The sequence below is a fragment of the Toxoplasma gondii genome, chromosome VIIa, assembly GCF_000006565.2.
Source record: "Toxoplasma gondii ME49 chromosome VIIa, whole genome shotgun sequence".
NCBI classification, from domain to species: domain Eukaryota; phylum Apicomplexa; class Conoidasida; order Eucoccidiorida; family Sarcocystidae; genus Toxoplasma; species Toxoplasma gondii.
Genome location: NC_031474.1, coordinates 809,963 through 835,592, shown reverse-complemented (window position 1 = coordinate 835,592; position 25,630 = coordinate 809,963). Strand labels below are relative to the sequence as shown.

General features: G+C 55.6%; 2 protein-coding genes across 2 annotated transcripts; both read right to left on the bottom strand.

Moving 5' to 3' along the window:
• Positions 1 to 69: 69 nt before the first annotated feature.
• Positions 70 to 3,601, bottom strand: TGME49_206570 (kinesin, putative; the record flags this gene model as incomplete). The annotated part of the gene is made up of 3 exons (XM_018779364.1): positions 1,906 to 3,601; positions 731 to 1,344; positions 70 to 180 (listed from the first exon to the last, which is right to left on the bottom strand). Exons 1-3 carry the CDS (start codon positions 3,332 to 3,334, stop codon positions 70 to 72), a joined length of 2,154 nt encoding a protein of 717 aa, XP_018637244.1. The 5' UTR covers positions 3,335 to 3,601.
• A 715-nt stretch (positions 3,602 to 4,316) lies between these two features.
• FRM2 (formin FRM2) lies at positions 4,317 to 23,727 on the bottom strand. The gene is made up of 8 exons (XM_018779365.1): positions 23,061 to 23,727; positions 17,597 to 22,448; positions 15,581 to 17,237; positions 11,238 to 15,127; positions 10,530 to 10,751; positions 9,849 to 10,145; positions 8,743 to 9,060; positions 4,317 to 8,150 (listed from the first exon to the last, which is right to left on the bottom strand). Exons 2-8 carry the CDS (start codon positions 22,388 to 22,390, stop codon positions 5,199 to 5,201), a joined length of 14,130 nt encoding a protein of 4,709 aa, XP_018637243.1. The 5' UTR covers positions 22,391 to 22,448; positions 23,061 to 23,727; the 3' UTR covers positions 4,317 to 5,198.
• Between the last annotated feature and the right edge of the window lie 1,903 nt (positions 23,728 to 25,630).

Below are 25,630 nucleotides of genomic sequence, written 5' to 3'. Positions count from 1 at the left end.
CTATAGGCTCGCGGTTATTTCGCACACGTGCTACTGACCCAGATGAGGCCCCAGTTTGTGTAACGGCTCTTATCCCAGAGAAAAAAGTAGAAGTGCCATCTTCCACTGATGCGTTGGGAGGCATTCCCTTTTCATTTTCCTCATCAGAAGTTTCTTTGTCTTCTTCGCCTTCTTCGCCGTCTGTGGAGAAACCAAACACTGGAGTGTTTCCCTGGGATGAAATGCGGGCGCCACTAGCCATCTTGGAAGGGTGAACGTGTGTTTCTCTTTGGCAGCTGTCTTCTTTTCCCCTTTCGCATCCCTCCTTTCCGTTAAGGACTCTGTCTTCGGGCGTAGGATCAGGCATACTCTCACTGAAAGACTCCTGTTTACCCCCGTAAAGAATGTGGTCCACTTTTTGCCGTAGTTTGTCGAGAAAACCTTCGTGGTCGAAATTGTCCAACCGAAAGGACACTGATGGTTTCGGCAACGCTGACAAAACCTCCACAATATCTGACCGTACTTCTTCACTGTGATGCTCTCTTGTTTCGGACGCTGTTGAATTCAAAAGGTGTCTGTTGTCTTCTTGAGAGAAGGCGATTATGCGAGTTCTGCTTTTGTCACGAGAACGAGGAAGACGGTTTCCGTTTTTGCTTGGCGCGAGTGACTCATTCAGGGAAGAAGGCAGACGCGACGCAGAGTAACGCAAACAGTCACGAGCCTCCGAAGAATACACTGATTGGAGACGCACCTGAGTTTTAGCAAATTTAAGAACGGCAGATTCAGCCCAGCCCATTACACTGGAGACAAATGCTTGGTACTCCGCCTCTAGATGTTGGTGGCTCTTTTTGTAACGAAACTCCGCCTCCTCATGAGCCCTTTTAACGTTCATTTTTGGGGAGTTCTTCACACGCATAGCTCGCTGCCCAAACCTGAGTGTCGAGATGCTTTCACTCAAATGTACGGCATCTTGAGAGCAGCTGAGGATCAGACAAGTATTTGAGTTCCCGCCTAAAGCATCCTGCAGCACCCGCGTCAACTTTGAATCCCTGTAAGGCACAAACGAGGAAGCAATCAAGGAAGACACAGCCACGGGCGCCTGCTGCACTGGCGACGAAGGCGGAAGCGCAAACGATGAAGAGGGAAGGGGCGACGAGGTTGAAGGGAGAGCTGCGTTCGTGGAAGTCCCAGAGTCACTGCTCTTCTCCGCAAGAGCAGCAAGAGCGTTGATAACTTTGCCCAAACACATTAGACTTTTGTTTATCATCGACCCTTCATGGAGCATTACACCCATACTACCGGTTTTGGCGACTCGCTCGCTGCCGGCTAGGTCCACGACAGTGAGTCGGCCGACTTTCGAATCTCCTTAATGCACAAAGGGACACAGCAAACCGAACCAACATAGCGAACTCAGTGAAACTTTGATACGATGCACAGAAGGAACAACCGTAAAGTAAGGAAGAAATCGCCACTGACTGGCCATGCTAGGGAACGCTGGAGGAAAACGCGGTTGCCGGGAAGCGCGCAGCTAGACAGGAACATGTTGAGAGGGTGAAGAAACCGCTTTTCTGAGTATGTGCATACTATCAGCCTCCCCCTACAGTGCTACAGAATAGTAGGGAAGAAAACCAGTTGAGGCAGTCGCCAGGAAAAACCACGTGTCACCGTCATTCATCTTCGAATGTTACCATTGGACCAGATAGACTATCGCACCATCGTTTAGAAATGCGTACGGGTGGCTGTCAACGCCTCAACCTGCATGTACACACAAATGCATTTGCCCACAGAGAGTTGCGTATATCTGTACTTATTTTTGACTAGACATAGTGCTGCAAGGAATGAAGGAAATAGTCACTTCAAATCAAGCCAGCTTCGGCAGCAAGAAAAATTAGTATACAGACATGTTAAAGTGCTGGTGCAACCTACCTGTGTTCAGCACGATTTCTTGGATGGTAATACGGAAGATGAAGTGCGATCTGCTCGAGTCCGCGTTCATGCGTGTGGCTGCGGCCCGTCTTGCCTTGATTGCCTTCTCGAGAACACTGAACGCTTCATGAGGCTCTCTAACTAATTTATCTTGCAGTCCAACAATGGCGACACCTCCTTGTGAGCCTTTGTTCTGTTTCTGCCTCTGTACCTTAAGTCCACATTTGCCACTTATAAGGTCCCGTATATTCTCATTATAGATTTCAACGGCGGCTGTGCGGACACACCGCTTAACTGCTGCATTTTCATTTGCTTTTATCCAAGTAAATATTCCATTGATCATCCTAGGTAACAAACCATCACATTCTCTTAATTTTCTGTCCCCTCTTTCCTCGTCCACCTTTTCCTGTCGTGCGCTGCAGCCAGGTGCTTTATCACCTGCTCCTTCCCTTTCAATAGATGTCGTCCACGGGTGATGAGAAAATTTTCCTCCCGCCTCGACGCCGGCAGTTCCGCTCTGTTCCTCTCGTCCCTCCTTGATTTCTTCGTCACCGTGTTTGTTCCCGTAGTGCAAGACGTCATCGTTTTCCCGATCGCCTATAATTGTGTATGTTTTTCCACTCGAACTTTGTCCATAAGCTAGAAGAGTTGCATTGAATCCAGAGCAAACTGACAGCACCAGAGGCGTACCTATTCTCTCGAAAATCGCCTGCTGGGAACTGTTCTCACCAAACACGTAATCGAACGTGTACTCCTGTAATGCTCTACCGCCTATTCCACCGCTCGTGCCTCCGGACGACAAGAGGGACGGTGGATGACGAACATGGATACTGTTGCCTTGTAAGAAGAAAGCGGTGTTTGCTCTGCAGGGGGGAGACGCTACGAGGTGTTGCTCAGAATTCTGAAGGAGTGACCGGTTCCCTGACTCTTTTTGAATCGGGCGCAGACGGCAGACCACCTGAATATTCTTGCCCGGTTGTGTGACGAAACGAGTATCACTTTTCGCTTGCTCGATACATGGGGGAAGTGAGTCAGGGCCAAAGCGTGTGTCACTTAAAGAAGCCGAGGTAAATTCACCAGGATCAGGTACAGTGCGGTTTATCGGCGACACATGCAGAGAGAGAGTAGGAGCAGAAAACGAAGAAAGCTGAGGAGCCGGGTAAGACAAATCATGAGGCGGTGCGGCTAGTGGAGACAGCAGCGAAGAAGGAAACGAAGACGGAGACGAAGAAGAGGGAAGACAAGTCATCAGAGAAAGCGGAGGAGACGACCGGAGCCCGGAAGGAGAAATATGAGAAGTGGAACAACGGGATCGAGCAACTGTTCTCATCTCAGCAATCGGCTTTGTGATGTAGTTTCGTAACAAAAACAGAGTTGTCTCATTGTGCTGCTCAGGAAGCGCATAAGTTGCCAATTTGCTTTTGGGCATTCGAACGCTCAGCAGCAAGCCACACCAGGACAGAGATTATCGCGATGAATCTTCAAACCATGCATATGTAGGGTGTATCTTCATGATGCTACCCTTGTACAGCGACGCTGGTGATTGATGATAGATACGGTTATGTCGGCGTTTGGTCTCCATCTGCAAAGGGTCGCAAAAACGCACGGCTATGACACAACGAAAACAACACGTATGCCACTATAAACAGTCAGACTGGAAAAAGACAAAAACATATCTCTACATATGTAAATAGGTACTGATACAAGTCGATGAAAGCGGTCATGACATACAGATGTATTTGAGTTTGGGCAGGCGTATGTGCAGGCAACACAGCGTCCAAATAATTGTTCCCGTTTAACTCGAGACTGCTGGCATCGCTGTGCAAAAAAACGAGCATGCAACTTGGCTTCGCTTAAGGAGCAAGCCACTTTGAGCGTTGCCCGTCGAGTTCCAAGTGACGACTTTCCGCATCCTTGTTTCGCCCATTCCGTCGCCATCGCAGAAGTCAACCGTTTCAGCTGCCTGTTGTGGCAGCAACGCGCATGTCAGTGAGCTCGAAACTGAGCGTGGCTTCTTCAGTGATCATACGCCGTGGACGACGGAGGCTACTTATCATGGCTCAGTCTCTAGCGATGAGAAAACAGTTTGCGACATGAACTTCTTTCATTATCATGCGCTCCTGAACAGTGAGGAATACATATGGCTCATCGACAGCTGACGCATAAACACTTTCCAGTGTTTTAAAGCCGTACAGGCTATAGCGTCCGCTGGGGCGATTATGTTTTAATGGTATTGTTGCATTAACAGGGTGGTACAGCTTGGCCAAGAGAATGATTTTTCCGCTTGTGAATCTGTACTCTGAAAAAGATCAGCAGTTCCCGACTCCGCAGTCGTTCCTGGACGAATGTATTTGTCAGAGATGACGAATTTCCTAAACAATGAGTATGCTGTTCGGCACACCACGGTCAGCGTTTGCAGTAGTGTTGTTTGCGAATTCAGCTAAAAAGCGTGAATGGAAACAAAGCGTGGGGTTTGTCAACGGGCCTTCAATGGCATAGCATCTCACTTCGGTTCCAATTTCTGCGGCTAAGCTCACTACCAAATCTTTATTCCAGAGCAATTCAGAAAAAGCAGTTTCACAAGCAAAATGCGCACTCGGTCCGAGATTCAGACATCGTTTCCATGTTCTATGTTTAGCCGCTAACCCTCTACCAACGTCTGATAGTATACACATAAGCTAAGACATTTTCATAGAGATTTACTAGATGTCCAGACAGTCACTGCACTATTTAATATATGTACATAGACACAGATATATCACAGATTTGTATGAGGCATGCGGTGGTGCCCGTTGTGGCACAGTGTTGCTGCCACAGGTGCTCTCCAGCTCAGGTGTGTGCAACTATCTACCCCAGATGTTGCCGCGCATAACTGGTCGGCTTGTTCATAAGCCCCGAGTATTTACTCATATTATGAGGAAAAAATGCGTCAGTTGCTCTAGGATGCCTTTGAGTAACCGGACAGCCTATCGTTCGGATAAAAACAAGGGCAGCGGCACGCATCTGCATATTTCTGTCTGTGCATGAAGTGACGCGACGAACTGGTACAGATGCACTGCAGACGCCAGACATGCAAAATTTTATCCCTCAATTGGGGGAATCAACCCTCCCCCAAGCCCATCCCTTTCCCTGCAGCAGGTGGCCCGAAGCCGTTTAGCCGCCCGCTCGATCGGCGCACAACACGGCGGAGGAAGCCACGAGCAGACACTCGGACATTCAGTGGCAAACGATGCAGACCGGGAAGAAGTTAACAGAGGCGGGAAATCCGAGACACTTGATAGTTGGCCCTTAACCTACAGACCCCTATTCGTCGCAGGTGGAGGCCTCACAGGCGAAGTGTGTGGCGCCGTCGCTGTAGCGGGGGCCTTAGGTCCAGTGGCACCCACCGGGTGCTTGGCAACGACTGGTGGAGGTGGGCGTCTTGGGCGACAGATGATGGGACGCCGATGGCACGGAGGGGCGCGAGGCCCTGCAGGGTGTGCCACAACGTCGCCCCCTTCCCAGCAGAAGACAGGCGTCGAGGGAACAACTTTCACCCGCAGAAGACTCACAGCATCTGCAGTTGATCTGATCTTCACCTTGGTCCCATCTCCGTTCTCTTTAGATGCAGCTTCCCGAGATTCTGTTGCCACAGCCCCTGTCTCCTGTCTACCTGACATGGCGTGCTGGCCAGCGTCTTGGTTCACAAGAGACGCCTGCTTGCTCTGACCTCTCTGAGTATCTTCATCAGGTCTCAGTTTTGAAGCAGACTCCTCGCCCTTTGCCGCGGTCGGGTGGTTGTCGCCAGCCTCGGAAAGCAGCTCATTCCCGATGCCTGGTGTTGACTGGAAGTTCATCCCCACTATTGCGGAGGGGTCGCTATCGTCAAGGGGGACAAAAACAACCGCTCCAGCCCTCACTGCGTGGCTATTCCCTTTGTGGGCTGGGTGTTGTTTTGCTGTTGTCCCGGTCAATGCTCCTGGCCCCTGGTGGCTGCCTGCGTTCGCGAGGTGCTCAGATTCCTCCACAGGAAACGGAGTCGCAGGGCGACTCCTCGAAGAGGGGAAATGGTGCGGTGCACTGACGGCGGGAGCCAGGGAGTCGAACGAGCCCGTTTCACAGTCTCCTTCTCGCTCGCTAGGAAAGAGAGACAGCCCACACGGGGAAAATAGGGTATGTGTAGTCGTTGGAGCCGGGGTATCCGCGTCGCTTCGCGGCGACACTATGTCCATGTCATCCGCGAAAAGGGCCTTGTTGATACTCGCGGCCAGTGCCATATCCGAGAACGCAGGTTGAAGGGCGTCCAGAGGAGACAGAGAAGGATTCATTGCCGTCGCACTATACGAGAAGAGACGAGGAGTCTTTGGCTCTGAACCCACAGCGGCAGCAGTCCCCGACCTTGCCGCACGAGGAGAGGAGCAGGGAGTAGCTGAACTACGTGAGTGGAGTTCCATCACTGCGGACGAGTTTACGGCCAGCGGATTCGACTCGCCTGGAGATGACGTCGCTTGGCCGTCCTCATCTCCTACCTTACTCTTTGAGTCCTCGCTCCTCAGCTCCTCTCGACTATCGAAACGGAGCCTCTCATTTTCACCATTGGCTTGCACGTCCCTTTCAGCCGGCTGCGCCCCTCCCAAAGACACCGGGCGTGGGGTGGACATCGTCTGCAGACTCGAGGGGTTATCAGCATTGGACGCACTTTCAATTGTCCCTCGCACTGTGGGCGGTGTGCGGTTCCCTCCAGGGGGCAAGCGGTCCGCAGCTTCCCGCCGAAGTGATGCCTCAGAGGTTCCACCACTCGGCGACTGGACGCCAGACGCAGAAGTCACTGAAATCCCTGCAGCGAACTTGGACGCCCGTTGTTGAAGAAGCGCCTGAAGCTCGGCTATGTGCCCAGGTATCGCTTTCCCCTCTCGAGTATGAGACCCTGTCGGAGGCATAGGCCTCTTCCCTGCCTTCATTCCACAATGCGGAACAGACAAGTCGGCGCAGCTCTTGGAACTCCTGAAACACCAGTTCCGCGGTCCAGGCAGAGTCTCAGGCTTGTCTGTATCTCCCTCGTGACTAGTCGCGACAGAGACGCGCCGGCTCGAGCTCTCTTCCTTCGACGGCGGCGAGACGGAGCTCCGTCTTGTCTTCGACCGGATCCCATCCCCCGCATGCACGGCCTCAGACGACGATGTCTTGAAGCGAGCGCCCATGCTGGCGGTCTTGCTCCCCGCCTGGCTCCACGACCGCATAACCCCCGTTCCGGCACCGTCATTCGTGCCCGAAGGCAACCGACCCCTCGCCGAGCCATTCCTTTCGGCGGATCTAGGAGAGGAAAGAGCGTCCTCGCTGCCCTCACTGAGCCCTCTCCCGAGCCTCTGAGTCTCTGTGAAAGAGCCGTTGTCGCTCTTGGGAGGACCACGGGGAATCTGTGGCGTCCCCCCAGCTTCTGGGCCGTGCCGCCCAACTATGAGTTTCTTGCCACCTCTTGAGGCGATACTTCCACGGGGCGTTGTACGAGGTGAAGACACCACAGAGCTCCCCGCCTTGTCCGCGTCTTGAGGCCGTCCAGCGACCTGCTCTGCGTCGCTTCCGCGGCAACCCGTGACCCGCTTGCGATTCGCAAGCGAGTTGTCGATGTGGAACTTGAGCAGCTTCCACTTCTCTTCTTCTGACGCAAACCGTCCGACCAAGAGAATCGCATACTTTCGGGGGTTCGCCTGCACGTCGCGCAGACCCTGCCGACACGTGGACAGGATGCTAAACAAGAGCTCGAAAGGCGACTGGTCCAGCAGGCCAAATTCCCACTCCGCGATGACTCCACCGGCCGTCGCAGATCCCCCAGCGTCCACGGAGACAGCCTGTCCCTTCAGCTTGTGCTTCCCAGCGCTGGGCTTCTTCGGCCCGTCTTCCCCGTAAAACCGCCCGACCTCGCCAATGACCGCTTTACAGTTCAAGTAGCTTTCTCTCAGACGTTCGAGAGTCAGCACCATCTCGCCGTGGAGCTTCTGAAGTCGCGTCAGCTCCGCATGCAGAGCCTCGTCGGTCTGCGGCTTGCTCCCACTGGGGCGCGGGGCTCCGGACGGGTCCGTAGCCGTCGCGTCTTTTGCAGCAAGCACCTGCTTTATTGCGTGAATCTGAGACAACAGGAAAGCTGCTTCATTTCTAAGGTACGAGACGGGTGCGTCGATTGACTCGTCAGACAGACGTGCTGCGGCCTCCAAGGAGGGCATGTCTGACGCCAGGTCCAAGATATCCAGCTCAGGGAGAGACACGATCTGAAGGCAGGCACGAAATAGAGATCATACGCACGGGAAACCTAACACCAGAGCCGCATCAAACGCTTCACGTGAGTGCCGCTATCTTGTGTATCGGCATACGGATGGTCCATATAGAAGTATAGAGACAGATGGATAGCTTGGCTTAGTCAGCACCAACGGGTGCACATTGATCTCAATAAACGCAGAAGTGAATATGCGTGCGTTTCAATGCATGTTGAGGATGAATACTTTGAAATCCAAAGTGACCTTGTAAACGGACGTAAGAAGGCCGTGTTTCCGACCGGTAGCCACAATCAGACCACCTCACCCACATCCCTCTTAATCTTCGGTTGTAGATCGAATTCAGGTGACACGTACCACGTAAAAACAAACGAATTCACGTTCTACACCGCCCAGTGGCCATTCTGAATCGACAGCGACCCCTCACCTGGTGCAGAAAAAAACTACCTACTTATCCGACTACGTCAAGATCTCTGTCTCACAGCTGGGATGTCCTCGCATAACGTAGTCTCTGTCAATGGGATGATGCGACAACACAACAATCACCGTTTCTCCAGCCAGACGACTGTCACCTGGTGCTAGCTCTCACCAGATTCGAAATGATGAAGTGAAGAGAGCAAATCGACTTGTCGACCGTTGTTCTGAACTCCATGAGCTTCTCGAGAGATGCGAGCTTGAACCCTTTCGTCGGAAGCTCCTTGACCAAAAGAATGGGAGGGAGTTGCTGCAGGGTCTGTCGGTTTTCTCTACGATCGCCTTCTGTCGGGGACGTCGTCTCTGCTTTCCTTGCCTCCGACTCACTAGACACCTCCTGGCCCTTTGGAGCCTTCTTTACCCCGTGGTTCACGTAGTTGCCCCACTGCAAAACTGCTTGGAGAAGGCTGCGGAACTTTCGGCTGTTGTGAGCCTGCAGAACGTGTAGACGGAAACGTCAACGCGAAGAATCGCCTCTGTCAATCTTTCAACACCTGATTAATCGTGCTCGCCTGTGCATCTAAGTTGATGCTCCATTATGCAAGATAGACACTGACATTACCAGGACAGTCTGACTCATTCAACCAACCTAGGTTCATAAAAGTAATAAACATGGTCAGATGTAGTGTGGACTATCGGATGAAACGTTAAATTCCCTTACACACAAAAAAGCTGGAGAAGCAGGTTATCGCTCTTCAGTACAACACCCGGAGTCTTGCAAACCAGAGCCTTCCCCACGACATACGCCACAGCGACTAATCGATATTGTTAGCAAACAGCAGGCATCAGAGCCGGAGAGAGGAAAGAGAAAAAGCAAACTCAGACTGTCATTTCCTTTCAAGTGTGGAGCTTCTAAATATCGACAAGGCCGAACTGCAAATTGACGACAACAGATCATTGTATCGCTCGCCTATTCGTATACGGTCACACTATGGAACTCATATATATATCTATATATATAATGTGAACGGATGCGGCAGGTCCACAGCAGCCAGGAAGAAGGATTGAGAAAGTCAAATGACACTTTCCGTCCTCGCAATGCCTCTTTGGAGGAAGACCAGAAGAGTCAGCAAACGCACATCCCGTAGAAGGGACCATAGACCCCGCGTCCTTCGATATCAAATACACCACGCAGCGGTACGAAGGAAGCTACAGCGACAGCTGAGTAGTTTCGAGGTTGACCCCATCTTTTGGCGTCGCCCCTTCCTCGACATCACTTACTTCGTCGGCTGCTTTGCACAGGAGAGCCAGCTGCTTCTCGATTTCCTCCACAACTTTCTCCCACTGAAGGGCCGTCTGCATAACACGGACTCGAGAGGAGAGGCGCGTGACGGGGATCAAGGCCGTCATTTTCTTCTCCACATCTCGCAGATCGCCTGTATTCTCCGTTTTCTTCAACTCTTCGTACTCGCGAAACTTCACCAGCTCCTCGGGCGTCGGCGCCACTTGCTCGACTTTCTGCAGAATGTCGACGGTCAGTCCCTCGGTGTCCAGGTGTAGCATCTTCTGGGCGATTGCCTGAGAGAGAGCGGAAGGGCAGGAGACAGTAGGAGCTCCTCCGAAGATCATCGGCTGGCGTCCAAAGTCACACTTGGACAGACGAGTTCTTACCCCCTCAACATGCTCATTCACAATGTTACACAAGAACATATACATCTTCATGTGAATGAGCATTTATAGATTTACATAGGCGCCAGGGAGTCGATCCATGCATGACGAGTTACAAATGCCAAATGCACAAGTGCACCACACGTGAACTAGGATGAGCCGCCACATACGAACTCGATTTGTGTGTAGCACACATCACGCGCCCTCCACCCTCCAGTGAATTTCGAGCCTTCGTCTGGACAAAAGCGCAATAAAGTTGCAGGCATGTAAACATGTACCCGGTGTTCTGCTCACATCGAGACTGAGGGGAAGCCTGGCAAGGACAATGGCGACGTTTTGCGCTCGCTTGTTATCGAGGATTGTGTGCTTCTTTTCTTCCGCCTTCTTCGGTGCGGCCTTCACAGCAGCCTCGTCGCTCTTCACTGTCAGCGTTGCGGAGAAGAGCCGCGAAATCGCCTCCGGATCGAACATGTCCGGGATTGCGGGGTCGCCTTCGAGCTCCTTGAAGACCGTTCCCTGTAGAGAAGAAATACCGGTCAGAGAGAAAGAAAGGACGCATTTCGTAGTCAGCAAAAGGCAAATCTGAAGCCGAATGTGACATCAGAGTCAAGTGGTTGCGCCGAACACATTTTGCGCACCCGCTCAAAGACCGAAACTGCCTCAGAACACAGCACTACAAAACCAAACACCATCAACTGCGGTTCATCCGAACTCGGTCGTCATTCATTCGCCCCACTTCCTCGTGTCTACACCGTGTGTCTCGATCATGTAACTCACTGTTGTCCACTGTCTCTGAATCGTCTTCTAACTCATCAGCGTGCAACCCTTACACTCGCCTCTTCGGCTTGTTTTGTCAGAACAACGCCTCCTCACTTGATCTCTGGCTTACTTTATCGTTCCGTCTCTCGTCAATTTCTCGTTCTCACCTCTTCCTTCCATACTCGATGTCTGTCCCTTCTCCACCCCCGCCACCAATCTGTACCCGCCCGCTCGCGCGCTCACCTCTATCTGCTCTTTCCCGAGAGTTTTCCAGTGGATTTTTCTCCGCAGCGGTAGCGTCATGGGGTCCACGGCGTCTGCCTTCTTCGGCGGACCGCCGGCCTTCGGTGCCTTCCCCAGCTGAGGAGCCTTTTTGCCTTTTGGGAGGGGCGGTGCTTTGCCTTTCCCCGGAGGCCCTCCAGGGGCCTTAGACGCGTCCCCCGGTGTTTTACCCGGAGGCGGGGGCGGGGGCATGGCCTTCTTCTTAGGCGCCGCAGGGGCTTTAGCCTCGCCAGAGGCTCCAGTCTCGCCGGCCCCAGCGGGAGTGCTTTCGGTTCTTGCGTTCGTCCCACTTGAAGGAGCACCCGCACTGAAGGTCTGCTGTGATTTGTCAGAGGCACCAGGATACGAACCGGTAGGCGAAGGCGAGTCCCCACTAGCTGTCGGAGGCTGTGGCGCCGGAACTTTGCCCAAGTCGACAGAATGACGACAGATGCTATCTCCTGAGCCGGCATTGACACTGAGAACAGCAGGCGATGCTCCAGAGGCAGAGACGTTGCTTGAGCTCCCTCCAACTGACCCTTGCACACCGGGAGTCCCAGCCAAGGCACTGCCAACAGGGGGGCTGCCGCCAGGCCCTCCGCTACCCTGCCCTAGCATATTCACCTGAGGAGGCGTCCCTAAGAACACAGTACTTCCTTGGGTTCCAGCGCCTGTGGCCGTCTCACCTCCCTCCTTAGTGTCTCCTTCAGTTGCACCAGGAACCAGCATGCCACTCGTGGGGACTGACGACCCTGGAACCGATGGGACGACGACCTTATGTACCGGCCTCGTTTCACTGTCCCCTGCTGGGAATCCGTTTCCGCCGGCTGCAGAAACAGAGACCGTGCTCAGCGCCCCAGCGGGAACCTGAGCCTCGACGCCTGACCGAATAACACCTTCGCATTTGCCGACCCCCTCTTCGGAGCCGATCTGCGCTCGCTGGACGCCTATACGGCAACCAGGTACAGCTGCCTCTTCACCTCCTGAGCTAGCGAAGCAACTCGAAACTGGCCCAGTGCTAACGGCAGACTCGAGCTTCCCAGAGGCATTAGTGTTGTCACCTCGTGCACTCGTCTCGCCCCCTGAAAGAATCGAGGCATTCGCTCTGCACACGCGTGAATGTCCCCGAGTCAGGGCGTCCCCAGCAGGCCCGACAGACCCGGCGGTCGCGCCTTCATCATGACTTGGGGCCCGAGAGCCCGTGTCTCCGGTTGGCGCCGGGACGACGTCGGATGCATGCACAACAGTGTCTTGACCGTCCGTGGCTTTCCGCTGGTCGATAGAGAAGCGAACAAGACGTCCAGAAGGCAGCCTGACAGTATACAGTTCTTTGCCTTCATTGCTGGCACCGACAAGGACGACAGCCGGGCTTTCCGCTTCTTTATTTTCTCTGTCGGTCGTTTCTGCGAGAACGACGGCGCCACCTCCAGTACCTCCAGGCTGACTGGCCGCTCCGGGCGCCACGACTTGGGCACCGGAAAAACCGGGTTCACTCCCCGATGCCTTGCTGCTCTCCTCTTCCATACAGGCATAGCCAGTGACAAACCCTGGGGCTCCTGTCCCCATAGCACACGCTCCCAGAGTACCCGGCTGCATCGCTCTACCTTCGGCGACAGCTGCAAGAGTGCCGCATGTGGGGAAGACATTTTGGTGCCCCCTGGGAACGGCTAGTGACCTTTCGCCACTGCCTTGTGCAAACGAGCCCCACGGAAGCTCTTCGAAAATCGCCGGTGGTGCCAGTCCAGCACGCAACCCCTGATGAGTGGAAGCTGAAACAAGATGAGACGCTTCCGAGGGGCCGCCCACGCTGTGAGCGCGTCTCAACGGCACCGCGCCTGTGAGAGACAATCCATGAGTCGGCAGGCTCGCCCCTGCCAATGGACCCCTCGGAGGTTGAGCTGTGGAGGAAGAACAAGCCGGCGTCTGACGAGGCTTCAGCTGGCCCGGCCTCTGGGGCACCGGCGCCATTCGACGCTGGCGCCTCCAGCCACCGAAGGATCCTAGGGTTCTATCGGGCTCCAAACTACCGCCTTCGCTCATGACCGCGGTCGGACTGTTAGGCCCACTGGAGCCGCAGGCATCTTCGATGCCGAAGCCTAGGCTGGGATCGACGCCCGAGGCGACTCGGCTCCGCATATAAGCCGACGAAGCACCCGCGGTGCCGAATCCCGAAGCACTTGCGGTGGACAAGATAGACGAGGTCGAAACCGTTCGATATATCCCGGCGGACGCCTCAACGCCCTGCTCACCAACCCGGCCTGGGAAACATCTCGCTGCTCCAGCATCTCCACTAGGATCGTGCACCGGGTCTCCAGAAAAGGCAGACTCTCGAGTGTCCTCCCCGGCTCCACGCTCTCCTGTCTCCCTGCCATGACAAGACCCTGTCCCAGAGGGGAGCGAACCTGACGCAGGTTGAGGATACTCGCTCGAAAAAAAGCCGCTGCGGGCCACCGGTTTGGAGACGCTTCCTTGGCCTTCAGACACTCGCAGGTGGGGGGAGGCTATGGCGACAGTCGTCGGTTGGGGCTCGCCAGGGGTCGCAGTCTGACCCGAAGAGACAGAGGGACCCCTCGAACCCACAGACGGGGCTGCTGTCGGACCCAGTGGCATGAGGGTGCCCTCTTTCGCGTCTGCGTCTTGAATGGCGGTGACCCCTGGGAGAGCTGAACTGGACGCTTCTGAGAAAGCGGCGTGAGGGGACGCATTCGATAGGGTTCTTGACGCCTTGACGTCCACATCCGTCGATGCGGGATAGGCGGCTTGCCGCAAAAGAAAGTCTCGATCTGGCAGGGAAAGCGGGAGAGGAGAAGGAAAGAGGTGAACGAGGGTTGGGCACGTAGTCGACGCAAAGTACAGAGACAGGAACATCAGCGCATCTGCCACGTCGTTACAACAGACTTTGAGCGCCACTAAGCAGTTGTCACGGCCGCACCCCGTCAAGTTCGAAAGCCTCCATAGCTGGACCTCGTCCACGACTCCAATGTGGCGTCTCCAGAACTCCCTTCGGTCCGGCTTGGGCTGGCCTACCCACTGTTGAGCGCGCCAGAGAATGTAGTCCTTCCATCGGTTCCATTCTGCGTCTCCTCGGGAGACTTGAGCGGCTCTTTGCTTCTCCGCCTCCTGGCCCTTGTGTTTCTCCTGTTGGTCGTGCATCATTCTCAGCAATCGCCGTTGCTCGTCAGTCATCTTATTGCAAGGCGAAATTGGGCCACACAAGTCGCCGTCCGCTCGTCCCAGACGCTGCTCGCTGGTGTCTCCAGCGGAGGCCCGCGATGACGTCCCGCTTCCGGGGAAGCCGAGCCACGAGGCCAGGGCTCCAAGGCCCGTTCCACCGCCATACCGCCCTCGTTGATCGCTCTCTTCCTCTAACCTCTTAGTTCGCCCTGGTTCGTTTTTCTCTCTTCGATCCCCCGTCTCTTGCTCATCGGCACCCTTCTTCCCGTCATCGCTCCGAGCGTCCGAAAGAGCCCCAGCTCTGAGCGACGGCGAGGAAGACCTGGGACTCGCCGTACGGCCCTCGTCACACGTCGACGCGGCGAAGACGCTGTCCGCTCTCGCCGGGGTCGTTGCCGTCGCCTCAGGGCTCGTCGCCGACCTCTCACCCACAGCGCAGTCGACGCCGCTCGCCGCCGGGAACCCTGGGGTACCAGGCGACAGTGACGCCGGCAGGCTCGAGACCGGAGGCGACGGCGACAAGGTCCGGGACGGACGGCGGACCGCCGGTCCCGTCTCGAAGAGGGATGGACGAACGGGCTCGAAAATCAGAGACACACGAAGACCATCGGGAATCAAATCCCGGTGAGACGAGTCGTACGTGTCCAAGTCTTCCTTGGTCAATTGTTGCACGTCCGTAGTTCCCTGCACCATGAACCCTGTACGCGCGACAGCGGGGACAACAAGCAAGGCACTTTAAAGCAAACAACGCAACCTGGCGTCCTCGTGCAGACAGCAGAATTCTCAATGTTCCCAGCTTACTCAGGTCACGAAAACGCCAACCTTCACTGGCAAACCGGAGAGGAAGCTGCGCGACCTTAGGGCACCCGAAAATGAGTCCTCTACCACCCAGCAACACAGCCCGACCCTACAGCTACTCAGGTCTTTCAGGTGGCGTCGCCACCCTCGTTTCCCAAAGCTTTTTCACGATTCGTTGAAGCTACCAAACGTTATACTAACAAACGACCGGGTGTGAATGGAACTCCTTTTAACACCGCATGTTCTCTAGCTGTCGAAAATAGAAACCCTCCTTTAAATCAAAAAAAAGGGGAGTCGCTCACAACGGGACCAAATCCATCCCGACAGCTGCATTCCCTTTGCAGCGCGCTCACCTGTGTGAAACGAGAAAGTGGCGAAGACTTGCTGGCCAGTTCCCCACTCAATTTTTTTCGAGCCTCGTTGATCCGTTTTTAAAGCGCCGCCACTCCAGCGACGGGCAACCTTTTCTCGCTCTTGTTGTCCTTTGCCTCCCTCCTTCCCCGGGGGAGCGTCTGCGTCCTCCGGAGAGGCGGAGTGCTTTGGAGTTGCAGCTAGCTGGCGAAACGCGAAGAGGAGATCGCCGGAGAGAACAAGGTACTGGTCGTCGCCTTCGCGATTGTGAGAAAAGTCAAACACAAGCGACGTCTGCCCACCTTCCATGGTGTCGGCCGCCATCAGCTGGTAGTTGTTCACACACGCTCGTAGAATGAACTGCTCTTTGACGACTTCCCCCAAAGGCAGGCCAGGTAAGCGGCTGCTGTCATCTGCCTGCGGATCGCGAATCTCCTCGTCTTGTCCCCTTGAGCTCCCAGCAGGTCCGCTGGTACCCAGTCGAGTCCCCTGGAAGGATGGCCCCGAGCTTTTCCGTCCCACGCTTCGGCCCACACAGCACATGGGGCAACAGAGCGTCCCCTTTCGGAGTTCCTCTTCTGCCCCTGCTGCGGGAGTCCTTCGCGAGCCGCTGCGGCGCATCAGGTGATCTCTCGACTGTGACAAGACCGTCGGCGAGTGTGGAACCGACGCGTTCACAGAGCCCGAAGTCGAACTGCCTTCACAGCCGTCTCCGGATGCAGTCTTCCGTGTCGCGTCTTGATCGGGCGGCTCAAAGCTCCGCCTCGCCTCTACGCCGGGGACAGGCACCGGCGGCGCCGACGCCACCACACAGCAGGGTACTAAATGACCAAGGGGTCCCGCTGGTTCCAGCAGCAAGGGAACGCGGTCGGGGAGGCCTGCGCTGGCTCCAGTCTTCCTCGAGCAGAGGAGTTCTTGCTGCCGGAGGGCCTTGATGTACGGATGGGCGTACAAGCTCGAGTGCATCGTCACGGTTCCCGCCGAAGATGCAAGGCAACTGGAGGAACCACCTTGAGCGCTTGCGCGTCCTTCGCCCTTCTCCTGCCCTTTCGCGAGTCCGTCGTTCCCACCAGGAGACCCGCTGCGCTTCTTGAATAGGTTTTTAGGCAACTTCAGTCGAGGCGAAAGAAATGTACCACCTGACGATTCGCCTTCTTTCTGCACGCTGACGCTCGTCGACGCGGTCGTCGATCCACCGGAGCTGAGAGAAGGCGCCCCAGGCGAGGCGCAAGACTCCGCCGGTGAATTCTCTATCCCACGCGATTTTCTCTCCAGCGAGTCTCGCTGACTTGTCGATCCCTCGACTCCTCTCGCGTCAAACGGCTGGCGGGTCTCCGTCCCCACGGTCGCATGCGGTGAGGCCGACCGGCACCGGCAGCCGAAGCACAGAGACACTTCATAGACCTCCACACACACCAGCTCTGCGGGCGGTGTGAAGTTCTCCATGATGATGTTTTTGAGGCGATACGGAGTAGACGGAACGCCGAACTTCTTGTGCCCCGGAGTCTCGCGCCCGCAGTTCGTGGGCGACGGGGTTCGGGACGGAAACGGAGACGTCTCGCCTACACTCTGGAACCCGAAGAGAGACAGCGGGCTTGGCGGAGACACCGACTTGCTCCCGCTTTCTTCTGCGTCCGCCGACGACGGAGGCACCGTGAACTGTACACAGAACTCCCAAACACAAAAGCAGACATCAAAATGAAGAAACCGCGAAAACCACAAAGGGGAAATAGAGGGTTAGCACTTGTATAGAGCAGGGCAAAGACATGTCAGTGAAATCGAGTTATTCCTTCTCTGGCGCCAACAGTGAATGAACAGAAACGCTCTCACGCATCAAAATCCGAACAGTTCTCCACTGCTAGTCTCAGCAACTTATACGTAATTTGCGAGAAAGAGTGCGATATGCCTGCAGCGCTTTCTACTTCTCCCTTCTACCCCTCCTCCTACCAACGCCAAACATCGTCTGAGTAGACACAGCAACAAAGTCGAAGTTGTCGACTTGACTGTTGTGTGCTTACCTCTACGCCGCCTCTCTTGACAAGCCTGTCGAAGTAGTGGAGATACCGCCTGCAGCTCGGGGGCCACTCCTCGGCATCTTGCCAGCAGATGACTCCCCACGTTTTCTTCTTGGCCCTGCCGGAGCGGCCTTTGTCTCCCAGTTTTCGCGACGTGAGGCCCCCAATGGAACCGCTGCCCGACCCTTGTCTCCCAGGCGCGGCCCTACAGCTCGCGTCTCCGTTTTGCTGAGTTAGGCAGCCAGCCCCCCCTCGGAGACGGCGCTCCAGCTGGCCCCCATCCTGAGCTGCGATCGACGAGCGCCGCAGCATCTGAAGGACTTCGGCCGCCGTCCATTTGGACCGAACGAGAGCCGCACAGGCGAGAAGCAGGAGCCCCTGGAACCCGCATCCTGGATCGATGTTGATAACGGCGAAGTGCTGGTGCCGGTCGAGTTGAAGCCAAAAGGCAACCGACGAGCAAAAGTGCACGAGGAGCTGGAGGGTGGGCGCCCCGACTTCAGTGGTCTGATACCGGAGCACCTGGTCCCGAAAAAGTCTGTAAAAGTCCTCGAACCCCGTAGGAGCCGCCGATGGCGCCGAGAGAGATACTGCGTCTCCTTGGCCGAACGAGTGGTGCAGTCCGCCCTCGCCTCTGGGGCTCGCGGCCAGGGCGCCGGAGCCCTCCCTCGCCCCAGGGCCACCTGGTGCCTCAGTGCGTCGCCGCAAAGCGCGAGCTGTGACTCCGCCGGAGTTCGAAAAGGCGACGGAGGGATTTGAGACAGATCCAGAACCAGCGGAGCCCGATCGGGAATGTGAAGGTCCACATGACGGACCCTCTGACAAAGCGTCGGTGGAGCTAGTAGTTGGCCCCCCTGAAAGGGACGTCCCTCGGTGTGCAGATTGGGTCCCGAGAGGCGCTCCGGCGTGGGACGAGCAGGCCGCGACGGCGGGGACGATATCCCAGATGACGAACACCGGGGGGGATGGATACAGGACCGAGAGGACATCTGCGAGCCCCAACGAGTTCCCGTCTTCATGGCGACTCGAGCTGTTCTTCTCCCCACCCGTCCAAGCTGTGTGGAAGCTCTGCGTTTCTTCCTCAAGCAGGTTCATGAGACCGGCCGTGGCCTCAGAGACAGTCTTCACCGACTGGTCCCAGGATACATCTCCGTGGGCTCCATCAGGCCTGTCGGACCCTTCAGGCACAACCTTGTCTCCGGCGGCCATGTCGGCGACCTGGACAGCCCGCCGCACCAGCTGCAGTGCCGCCTTCACCTCCATTGGGTTCATCGTGGAGCCCAACCTGAAGCCGCCCATGACATCGTCCGAGAGAATCGAGGAAGAGGAGGACGACGTCCGCCGGTTGGAACCAGCCGGGGCGCGGCTCCCGGCTCGCCCAGAGTCTTCGCTGCTCCAGCTGGGACCGAAGAATCCAGCATGGCTGTATGTCCTGGAATGCTGTGGGGTATCGTCGAGCTGAGACAGCATGAACTGCATTGAGGCTCCTAGGGGGCGCGAGTCTTCATCGCAGTCCTGGAAGAACGAATTGTCCAAGCTGGAAGCGTCTTTACTCTTCCTCGTGGGGACGTCGACGAACGAGCCGCCTCGTTTTCGGCGAATGTACGCGTACAGAATGTTGAACTCTACGAGACCCGAACAGCCGCTCGCTGGCGACGGGGTCATCTGGAGAAATCGCCGAACTAACTGTTGTTGCTGAGACGGAAGCAAGTACGGCGAATCGGACAGCAGAGGTAGATCGACCAGTTCGAACTGTCTTTGTTGGAGGCGCACGAGCTCAGTTCGCGTGGTCTCGATATCTTCCTGATCGAGCAGAGTTGTTAGGGCATCGATCTCACCTGGCTTCGTCACCGTTCCTTTGTCTCCCTCTGCTTCGGTCTTCGCTCTCGTCTCGCGATTTCCAGTATCTCCAAGAGACCCTGAAGCCTCGACGCCGTCTCTCATTTCCTGCAAAAAAAGGCTTCCGCTGGGACCTACGAGTGAGGCAGATGCGTCTCTTGAGCTGCACTCCTCTCTCAGCTGCGACAACAGGCTGCTCATTCGCTTTCTTCTCTTCACACGGGTAATCAGTTCATCGCGTCTAGGACCAGGGCCCCGAAACAGATTTTGTAGCGTGGCGAGGTATAGGACAATGTCCATGATGTTGTTCCGCTTCAAAATCGATGTCGTGGGAAGCCTCCAGGGCGTTCGCATCGCCAGTAGTCTCTCCGCAACGAGGCATGTCTGAACGAGGGGACTGGGGGGCACAGGCCCGCAAGCCGGCGGCGGCGGAGACACCGCCTGCAGGCCGTACCTCGGCGAGCCGATGCCCAAACCCCTCGTCGCCAACGCCTTCATGGAGCCCTGGGTCGGTGGGAGAATCTCTGCAGCCACGCCAGCTTTCGGGGACGAATCTCCGATGCCCGGAGACAGACGTAGAACCTGCACAGCGTCAGTCCGACGGTCTGAGGACGCGTCAGTCTGTGCAGGGGTCTCAAGGCCAGGCAGCCGGGCTGCCTTCGTAACCGAGTTTGTCATTGCCTCGTTTACGCGTGAACTGTGCCCACGTGGTGGCCAGTCTCGTGCGATGCTTCGCCTCGCTTCGTTTCTGGCCAGGAGCTCTTCCGCTTCTGCCAGTGTCTCGTCCGTCGCCTCGTACAACACGCCTGGACCCCGCCATGCAACTGAAGGAATAGGGATAGACGCATCAGGGGAGTGCGAACTGTGGTCCCGCCTCCTCGTTTCGTACCCGCCTCTGACTTCGTTATCGTTTGCTAGACATGTCGCTCGTGACGCTGCAAGTACGCTGGCACCGCCCTGCGTCGCAGGCCCTCCAGAGGCGACACCACTTCGTATCCCGCTGCTGCCGTCGAGGCGACCTGTCTCCTCTTCAACTGGGGCCGCCACAGCTTGGGCCACACGCGCAGAAGTCTGCGCTAGCACGGGCTGGGGCGACACGCAAAGCGGCGTCGTCGACGAATGCAAATCCGCGTCTTCACGGCCAGTTCGTCCGGGCCTAACCTTCGGCCCAGAAGACGAGCCACCCATCGGCGCCCCGGGAAGCTGCCACTGAGGATGTGGGCGCCCTGTCTCCAACGAGGAGAGACGCATCTTTGAATTCCCAGGAGACGTTACTGCTGGGGGGGAGTGTGGCTGCGGCGCGTGCAGCGCGTACAGTGTGGACTGTCTGGGAGGAAACGTCACCTTGCCCCCAAGAGGCCCTAAGCCATTCTCCAACTTCCTCAATGGGCCCGCTCCAGAGGACCGCCCAGGGAACGCTTGGCTGCCGTCTAGCGAACCGCTCGTCTCAGCGGAAGGCAAAGCCCCATCCGGGGTAAGCGACGGCGAAATGGCCCCCTTGCTGCGATGCCTCGAAGCCTCGCCGTCCTCCGGAGGCGCCTCAATCTTTCCCGTGCGCGGGTTGAACCGCAAAGAGTTGCTCCAACGGCTCTCGACATTTGAAGGCCCGCTCGAAACCGAGACTGAAGTTGGCACCTCCACTTGACTCCTCCCGCCCGGCTCCTCGTCTCCGAAACAACACTGTGGCGCAGAAAACGCAACCGTGGAAGGCGCCGCATACGGAGAGACAGAAGCAGGTGTAGGCCGACAACTGGTTGTTCGCCGCAAGCCGCCATGGACCGAAACCGGATCGACGTCTCCCGGTTGACAAGGAGGGGACTTAGGGAGTGGAGACTGATTCGAGGGTCGGTCGGGATCTGCGTTCGCAGGGGAGACAGAACTGTGAGGAGTTAGAGACGTAGCAGGGGAGGCACCGACCGCAGAAACTGGTGGAGAGCTTGCTCTTTCTGCAGCCCAACAGTCGACAGGGGCTGAGACGTCGCCACAGGTAGAGGTGTGCGGTAGTCCACGTTCCACTGACCGACGCATCAATTCTGTTTTCTCATATCTTGCACCTGAAGGGGAAGAATCTACAGCCGGCAACCCAGCTCGATAGGGATGAAACGGCGGGACAGCTGACGGCGAATTCGGCCACTGCGCTGGCCGCGCCCTGCAGACTTCAGCACTGTCGCTGTGACTGCCCGAAGGGCCATGATTCAGAGCTGCTTGTGTGGTAAAGTCGGGCACCCGACTGCGAACTGGGTGAACGCGTTTTGCGTTGGGCATGTCTCCCGCCTTCTCAACTGTTTGCCTCCAGTAGCGTGGAGACGCGGCCTCGGCTTGTCCCTCTCGATCTGAAAGCGACGCATCGGAGCCTCTCCAACATGCGGTCGCGGGCAAAGGGGAGGGACTCGAAGAGCAAGAAGATCGCTCGTCTCCATCGCTGCCTGCGCCACTGAGAACGCTTCCGCTTCTCTGCGAGCTTCGACTCGACCTCGCACGTCTGGGCGGCGGGTCCGCAAACACCCGTTGAATATCTGAGAATGAGGGAAGAAACCGCTTTGCCTCCCAGTCGGCCTCTGTGTCAGGCGAAGGCAGGCAGAAGGGGTCATCCTCGCCCTCAGAGCCGTTCGTCGCCGCTGGGGCAGCCGGAGGGGAGCGGGTAAAGAACGAAGGAGACGGGCAGAAAGAAGCCGCCCTGCGATCGATGGACGGCGAAGAGTGGTTACTCGGAGTCAGCGAGGGCATGGAGTCAGGCGCAGACTGCCTGCAGAGAGCTTCAGACAAAGCGATATCTGATGTACCCAAAAGGCGAGAGCGGATGCACCCAGAAAAAGGCTGCCCCGCCCCTTGCACAAGGGGGGCGAAGACAGACTCGAACGAAGGGCATGGAGACACCTGTCGACGCCGGCTCCGACGGCATGCTGGTGGCGCCCTGGCCTGCGGGGCTAGCCCAGGACCGGGTCGGAAATTCTCCATGTTCCGCAGGGACGCTCAAAAACCTGCGCACGTATCACCGAGCAGCACACCGGAGGAGCTGCAGAGGAAGAAGAGACAAAACGACGCTGGGAACCGACGTGACACAGTGCTGCTTTGCGACGACGTGGCTGAACGTGGAGTTCGCTTTGTCAGAGAGGCAAAACGCGAAAAACAACTGGCAGGACGGATGGGTGCGGATCTGGTTTGGGAAAAGCTCCTCGCTTCTTTCGTGAGCATGTGACACAACAGGAACACGAGAGGTCTTGGTTTGTATGAGGAAAAGAGGGACAAAGGCGAGTGGGGGTAAAGAGATTGGGTTCGGAAAACCCTCCGCGAGTGCGCAGAAAAGCAAAAAAATAAACGTACCACTGAGACTCTGCCCAAGGACGGACACGCAGGAAAGTAAAAAAATTAAACATCCAACACCCGGATAGCGAAGCGGCCTACACTGCAACAGCCAAAGCAGTTTCTGCCAGAGCAGCTAAACGATCTAGACCTGAACAGCTAAATTGTCTTCACAGAAGTTGCCAGATCACGTGAAACCGGAACAGCTCAATCAAGCCGGATCTGAGGAAGAGAGACGAGCGAAATTCCCGCTGGCTCCCATTTTGCCTGTTCAAGTGCTGGCAGAAAAACGAACTCTGCAACGAGGATTCGTGAGATCACTTACCTATAATATGGAGTGTGTCGCTGGAAAACGTCCAAAGGAGGAAAATCGGACGCTGGAAGAAGATAGGACGAGACAACAGAAGAAGCCCTGCCAGCGAGTCCAGTCGATATAGCATGGTGAGAGACGCGACGGCCTCCCAGAGCGAGACCGCAAGCGCGTGTTGACAGATGATTGACTTCCTCGAGAATCTAGAATGTATCGAAAATACGGTTTTAAAAATGCAGTCGACAGGGTACTGGTAGAATAAACAACCGAGAGAAATAATCGTCGGATGCAGTGAAACTGTTGATAGCTGCCCGCCTCCTATACTATGAAAAGTGAATGTACCCAGCAGTCACGAGAACGCGCGTGGTGAAGCTAAAATGAGAAAGTCTGTTTGCGTGTCTTTATAGATATACGAGTGGAGAGAGCATCAGATGCGAAGAGAAGAGAGGAGTGACCGAAACACACGAGGCAGTCGCGCCCCAGACATAATAACAATGTGCAAATCCGTGACGACTACATTTTTCCCAAGCTTTGCCCATGCAAAAAATACAGCGAAGATGCAGCACGACTTGACACCTCCAGTTGGCCCCGAACAAAAGAAGAAAACCGGCTAAGACTGTGTGACTGGATGTCCGCTGTTCTCAGCGATAGCGCAGAATGGCTGCGAAAAGCAGTTTGCACAACCTATTTCGAGTGGGCACCGACACAGCGACGAACACCCTGCCGTTAGAGATCCAAGTTGCTTGATCAGCAATGAGGCCCAATTCTTCACTTGTTCCCGTATGAGTTTGTCAGCATTCTGGAATTGGTTTTTCGTCTGATTTGTAACGCCACATGGAGACACCACACCGGAAACAGTGGCGAGCCCGTGAGTGCACACCCACCAGCCTAGAGACGAACACACACCGTAAGGAAAGCACAATAGCAGACGAATTCCGATAGAAGTGGCATTCGTTAGCTTCTCGACTGTAGAAGGGTTTTTATGGAATTATATGGTAGAACGGTGTGCCCTAGGGGTATTTGATGTTCCTCCGAACAGATGGACGGACTTATTCTTTTGGATGTCTTGTCCGCCCCGCCACACCAGTATACCATGTTGCCACGAATGCTACTTCTAGGGCTCTTCAAGACATCTAAGACGGCATAAAATCCCTTCCTATTAGGCTAAGCTTAATAGTAAGGCCCTGTGCGCTTTTCCAGGGCTTCGGGATGTGGCACAAACCTCAGTACTCAGGGCAACTTTGAGCACATCACCAGCTAGGCCGGAGGTGCAGTCAAGCTGAGACTTACTAAAAGCCAAGGCTCTTCAAAGTTGAGTTCTCATCTCAAAGAAAACTCTTGAAGCGGTAGGTTAAACGGAAGCAGTCTCCTATATCGGGGAGTTTTTGTCACCAAGCGCCCGTGCTTTAGACGCTCACCACCCGATTACCATTGCAGAATACATTGCTCCTGTATGGTCGAGCCAATAACCGTCGTTCGGTTGGTCATCCTGGTAGCAGATTAAAAGTCTGCACTATTCTATGGTGCTTCCCAAGTTCCTTCGATCCGGCTTAGTCTCCTAGAGAGCGCCGCATCATTCACAGAATGGTAAAACGGGCACCAAGCACTCATTCTAGTCTGCGTGTCGGTGCGAGAGGACAGTATCAGACTTTTAGCCAGGCAAGGTGATAACCCCGTGATCAGTTGATGCCGATATGAACGCCTTGCTCTCAAAGGCTGCGACGCCTCTAACTAGCTGGAGGAAGGCAACACACAGTGTACTGAGGCTGTCTATAGTAAAATGTCACTCCCGGCGACGTCGGGCTGAAGGAAGTCGCTTGTCCGTCACCCTCTGGCAACATGGTAGAACCGGTTAACGGTGTGTTCACAGGCGAGCAGATCGCGTCGCTGGGAGAGGTGGATAAGGTTAAAATTTTCGGAAGCCACAACGAAGACGCTGATACTCAAACTACTGCGTCCAAGGGCCTTGTAGAAATAGACAAAGGAAAGATGTCTATAATATGATGGGCTAGCCGCAATAATTTGCAAAAACAGTGTTGCGAAGTCTTTGTCAAGAATCAAGTATTCGAAATCCCGCTGATCGCGGCGATTGTCGCTAGACGCTAAAATATATTACTTTTGGCCTGCTGAAATGACAGCTCAGGCAATGAAGGTGTAAAACTGTAGTTGGAAACGAAGAACCGTGAATCTGTCCCTCTTACGAGTGAACACTTTACATGTAAGCAGCCGGAAGCGTAGACTAGCCAAATACGATCACCACCTTCTTTATGACATTAACGCTCCAATGAAGTTCTGTTCTCGTAAAGTCCTACGCTTCTCGGGATCGTAGCTGGCAGAATCTGGACAGGGCAGAACGCGGTTTGACACACACACTCACATATATCCTGTTTCAGAGCAGCGCTGGCTGTGTGTCGGCCTCAACACAGTGGCAACTGTAATGGTCAGGCTTTCTCCCCCAACGTCCGGCTCCCCTCTGCCTCTTTGAATTTTTGCAGTAACGAAAGCAAGAGGATGAACGGGGTTGTCGCTGGAGAACATCCTCTCCACTGTGCCACGATGGGAGATGGACAATTGGCAAGCGTGGC

What these genes read in the sequence shown, in the direction of transcription:
- FRM2 (XM_018779365.1), bottom strand. Translation starts at nt 22,390, where the DNA reads ATGGAGAATTTCCGACCCGGTCCTGGGCTAGCCCCGCAGGCCAGGGCG. An exon ending in TCGGGAAAGAGCAGATAGAG is followed by an intron (nt 10,752 to 11,237) that starts GTGAGCGCGCGA and finishes TCTTCTCTACAG; the next exon opens with GGAACGGTCTTCAAGGAGCT. An exon ending in GGCTTCCCCTCAGTCTCGAT is followed by an intron (nt 10,146 to 10,529) that starts GTGAGCAGAACA and finishes GCTCTCTCTCAG; the next exon opens with GCAATCGCCCAGAAGATGCT.